At 33.0% G+C, this 4,830-nt stretch overlaps 1 protein-coding gene across 1 annotated transcript; it reads left to right on the top strand.

The window, feature by feature from the left end:
- The first annotated feature begins 333 nt into the window (after nt 1-333).
- Nucleotides 334-1,263, top strand: LOC147277865 (heavy metal-associated isoprenylated plant protein 2-like). The gene is made up of 3 exons (XM_086255747.1): nt 334-339; nt 789-864; nt 980-1,263. Exons 1-3 carry the CDS (start codon nt 334-336, stop codon nt 1,261-1,263), a joined length of 366 nt encoding a protein of 121 aa, XP_086111873.1.
- Nucleotides 1,264-4,830: the final 3,567 nt, after the last annotated feature.

The raw sequence follows: 4,830 nt of genomic DNA, 5'->3' as shown, positions 1-4,830 counted from the left end.
TAAGTACTTACCTGGTCAAACTCTATTTATTAATTATTTCATATATCCATCAGAACCAACAAGTTGGTACTTGGTTTTTCTTTTATATTCAATAAAACTTATATACCTTCTTGGCCAATTAATAATAAGCACGTACTTTACATCAATGATTTCTACTCAGACGGCCCTCAAGCGAGCTTGTACTTCAAATATTCTTTCACATATATTTTATTTCTTATTATCAGCCCTGAGCCTGAGGGAGTTCTATATATAAATTGGTTGAACAGGTTTTGATTCTACAATGGGGGCAGAAAATTGAATCCACCTGCATATACTTCTCACACAGCTGCCACCATGAAGGTATGTGCATGTACCACTGCATTCATGCATCAATATTGTCCCAAATTTCATGCATCCATTTCAATAGCAAAGCTTCTTTGTAGTCACAGATTCTAGTTTCCCAAATTCTTGTTTACCAAATTCTCATGAGTGGTTCTTCCAATAGCAATGTTTCACTGGCAATTTCATGGAAATGAATCATGTGCTATATTTATTTTTATATTTTTCAATTTTAATCATATATTACGTATAAATTTAAGTGTTATAACTTACTTTATGGATGCGACCTTACATGTACACTTAAAAAATGTTATATGATTTTACCACATACTCTTTTATTCATACTATTAAATATATAATACACAGTTCAAATAAAAAGAAAAAAAAAAAAAACAAGAAGAGAATCTATATGCTTAGCTTACGCATTGTTTTTTGAGTTTTAATGATTGTTTCTTCTATACATATCACAGAAAATTGTGATAAAAGTCAACATTAATTGTCAGCTTTGCAAGGCAGATGTGCTAAAAGCCGTTACCAAGCTTACAGGTAAACAACAAAAAAGACTCCAGTACTGAGACAGTTAAAAAACTTGGAATATTAATTTAATTAATTAGTGACCCATATATATGTATATTCTCATATATGCATGGTTGATGAACAGGAATAGATATGGTGGCTGTAGATGGTGAGAAGGGAACACTAACAGTTTTGGGGGATGTTGATCCAGTGTTGGTGGTAAAACGACTGAGGAAGACTGGGAAAACGGCAGAAATAATTAGTGTTGGACCACCGCCAAAGCCTGAAGAAAAAAAGGACCCAAAAAAGGACCAAAAAAAGGACCCTATGGCCCCTATATTCCTTCTCCCTGAATGTTGTAATCAATGTCAACTTGTTGCTGTCAGATATACTTCGTATGATGGCGGAATCGGCTGCCACATCCTTTAATTTGAGGGGTAGCTCTTTTATTGAAAGATCTTTCATTTAAGAATAAATAAGAGATTTTTTATGGGGTTTATTTCACATTATATTTTAATGATTGAAATCATCTATATTTTAGGTATTTATTAAAAAATCATCCTTGCAAAAAAATTAGATACATCGAAAATCATTTACCCGTTTAATTAAATTAATGGTCATCATTTTAAGTGTTTATCGAAAGTATTTTGTTTATCTATTTATTTGATCAAAGTTAGATAACTTAATAGTTTTCAGTCTAAATTTTTTTTTTTTTCTATGGATGATCTTTGAATAGAAACCTAAAAAATATATAATTTAGATAGTTGAAGTATCATATAAACTCCCCATTAGACATCTTTTACATAAAATTATTTAAGAGATCCCACAATTGAAGGAGTCTGGTTGTATCAATTATATAACTTATTCATATATAACCAAATCGATGATATCATATTCATATTCATATTCATATGTAATAGATGTTTGTGTTTGTCTAACATATAGGAGAAGTTTTTTTTAAGAGAGATTCATAAGGGAAAAGGGATCTCATGTGTGCCCAATTCTTAATGTAAAATAATGGTTAAACTGTCTAATTTTAAATTTTTCATTCAAAGATTATTTTTACAAAAAATTAACCAAATTGAAACTCATTTAGTCATATTGATAACCAAATAAATAAACAAATACAATGTGTTCAGTAAACATTGAAATCATCACAAGGGTAATCAAATGGTCAAACAACTATCGATTTTGCTAATTTTTTTTTTTTTTTTTTGCAAAGATGATTTTTAAATGTATATCTAAAAATTTGGAGGTTCAAATTATTGGTTTACAGTGCGAGATAATCCAAACAATGTAATTCTTTTTGGTTCTTGTCAAAATAGATCTCCTATAAGTATCATTTTTACACAATTTTAGGATTGAAACTATCTAACAATTTTTAGGACCAAAGTGAAAATGTCAAACAGTTTCAATGCTTTATCTAGAAAAAAAAATGTCAAATGATTATCAGATTAAAAAATAGATCAACTAGCTTCTCCCTTCTATTGGAAAGATTATTGTATGTGACCGTAATACCACGTGACATGATGACGTGATGTTACCAATCCACTTAGATTATAACACGTGTACGATTTTAAGGATATTTTTTAGGATTTAAAGTTTTAGAAATTAATGACTGTGCATGTATTATAATTTAAGTAAATTAGTAACACAAAAAAAATAAAAAGAAAACTGTTGGTGATGGTAGAGGAGAATCTACAAAATTTGGGTGGGTTGGGGGGCACTGGGCCTATGTCAGAAAATGGGTAAGAGATTCAGGGCTGAGCCTTGGAAAGGTTGGGGCTTGGAGTTTAGCTAGAGGTGGGGATTGGGCTAAGGGAGATTTACCAGTCTAATGGGCTAAGGGTGTTTAAGAGTTATCAAAAATACATAATTTTTTTCCTGATGGATAGTTTCAATGTTTCATCCTTGATATATATTATGCCAAAATTGTAGGAATCGATGATGTTGATCTTTTTTTCCAATGAGGTCCCATAGGTATATTTCACTCTTTTATATCTAAATAATAATAATAATAATAATAATAATAATAATAATAATAATAATAATAAAATACTTGCATCTTAACATGGCACTACAAAAAATATGAGTAAAGCACACCCTCATTGGTGGCATAGAATAGGGTGGCAATTAGGCAATACGGACTGAAGTGTTTCGATTTTAACAAAAATGGGTGTCAATTGGGTAATAGGGACTGAAGTTCCCAATTGACACCCCATTTTGTGCCACCAATGAGGGGTGTGTTTTGCTCACATTTCTTGTAGTGTGGGTTTAAAACTTCAAATCCGATCACTTATACCGGCCACTGTATACCTTGTGGGAGTTGTATAATTCAAGTTTAACAAAGGTGGGCAAGTGCAAACTGGTATTACTAGGGTTGAGTTCGGTTCGGTTATCGAACCGTTAGGCCCAAACCACTAACCGACCGATCATGGTCAGAATGGGACAAATCCTAACCACCACCGACACCGACAATGTTGGTAAACTGACACCAATGGATAGATAGGTTTGAAATGGGCCCTGAACGAAGATACAAGCGATACAACACAAGCAAGAGATCGCAGTAGAGAGAGGGAGGAGAGAGAGACAGATTGCAGCAGAGAGGGATCGAAGCCGGCCACTGCAAGTTCTTCTCCAGAAATCAAAGCTGGCTCTCAGCCTCTCTCAGTTTCGAGCGTTTGTAAGAGATGATGATTTATGGCGACTGGAGATGATGGCGAAGATGATGATCGTGATGATTACGGAGTTCGGAGATGATAGAGGGGCTCGGAGATGATGGCGGGGTACAGAGATGATGGCTTCAGAGAGATATATATATATATATATATATATGAGAATAATGCTAATTGTCCCACATTTTTTTTCCCACATTTGTATCCCACCTGATGTGTCATTACTTCACTGGAAGGGTATTTCCTTTTTCTTTTTTAGGTTTTATTTTTTAATTTTTAGTGTCCAATGTATGAATGTCATGTAAGATGGTATGAAATTGTGGTATAAAAATGTGGTAAGTATAGCATTACTGGAGAGATATATATGAGAGAGGGTATGGAAGGGCACAAACAGGAAATAAGAGGAAATGAGAGTGTTATTTGATTAGGGTAGGGTGGTGATTTGTGTTATATACCTGGTTCGGTTCAGTTTATCAACGGTTCCAGAGTCTGGGAATCATAACCAAACCGGCCTTCTCGGTTTAGCTGACAAACCGATGTCTCAGTTTCAGTTTCCCTTTGGTTCATTTTTTTTTTTGTTTCAGGTTGGTTCCCGATTTTGCGGTCAAACCGACCCAGCCCTAAGTATTACATATTCAATTTGTTTATTTTAAATGTCATTAGTTACATATTAGTTGGCCTATTTCTTTTTTGTTAAGAAAAGAACACAACATCTATCTGATATCTCATAATCTCCATATATACTAGTCAATTTGAATAATTAGAAATGATTATTTTTAAAATAAATGATTTTCAAGGGTATTCCCCTTAATGTTAAATAAATCCACCTAATATATCAAAATGTTACAATTCAAAGAATCACCTAATGAGAAATAAAACTGCTTTATAAAAATAAAAGGTGCTCAAATTGACCAAAAAACAAAGAGGTGCTAAGTGCACATGAGATACTGTACAATGATGATAGCCGTTGTTTGACAATAACTATGCAGTGGTAGTTCTTGTTCGACAGTAACTTTGCAATGATGTGACTCCAAGGGTGATTTTTTGTGTGTTATGTTATTTTTTATGAACTTTTGATATGTTTATAAAAGAAAAAGATTATAAGCATCATGTTTTTGCCTTTTTATAGTTGTTGTTGCACAATATCATTATTTTTAGGCTTACTTACAATTTCACCCCCTGAAAGTAACTTATAATCTAACTTTATGTCCTAAGGTTTATTTTGTATCACATTACCCCATGAAACCAATTCATGTGTTCCACTTTGCCCACTTCTAACGGTTGATATTGACGAACTTGACGGAACCAGATTAAGTGAGAC

The sequence above is a fragment of the Dryas octopetala genome, chromosome 8, assembly GCF_963921425.1.
Source record: "Dryas octopetala chromosome 8, drDryOcto1.1, whole genome shotgun sequence".
NCBI classification, from domain to species: Eukaryota; Viridiplantae; Streptophyta; class Magnoliopsida; order Rosales; family Rosaceae; genus Dryas; species Dryas octopetala.
This window is presented reverse-complemented; position numbering and strand designations above follow the sequence as displayed.

Bases quoted from the DNA above. Each gene is read 5' to 3' on its own strand.
- LOC147277865 (XM_086255747.1), top strand. The intron at 865-979 runs GTAAACAACAAA...GTTGATGAACAG, and splicing joins AGCCGTTACCAAGCTTACAG to GAATAGATATGGTGGCTGTA.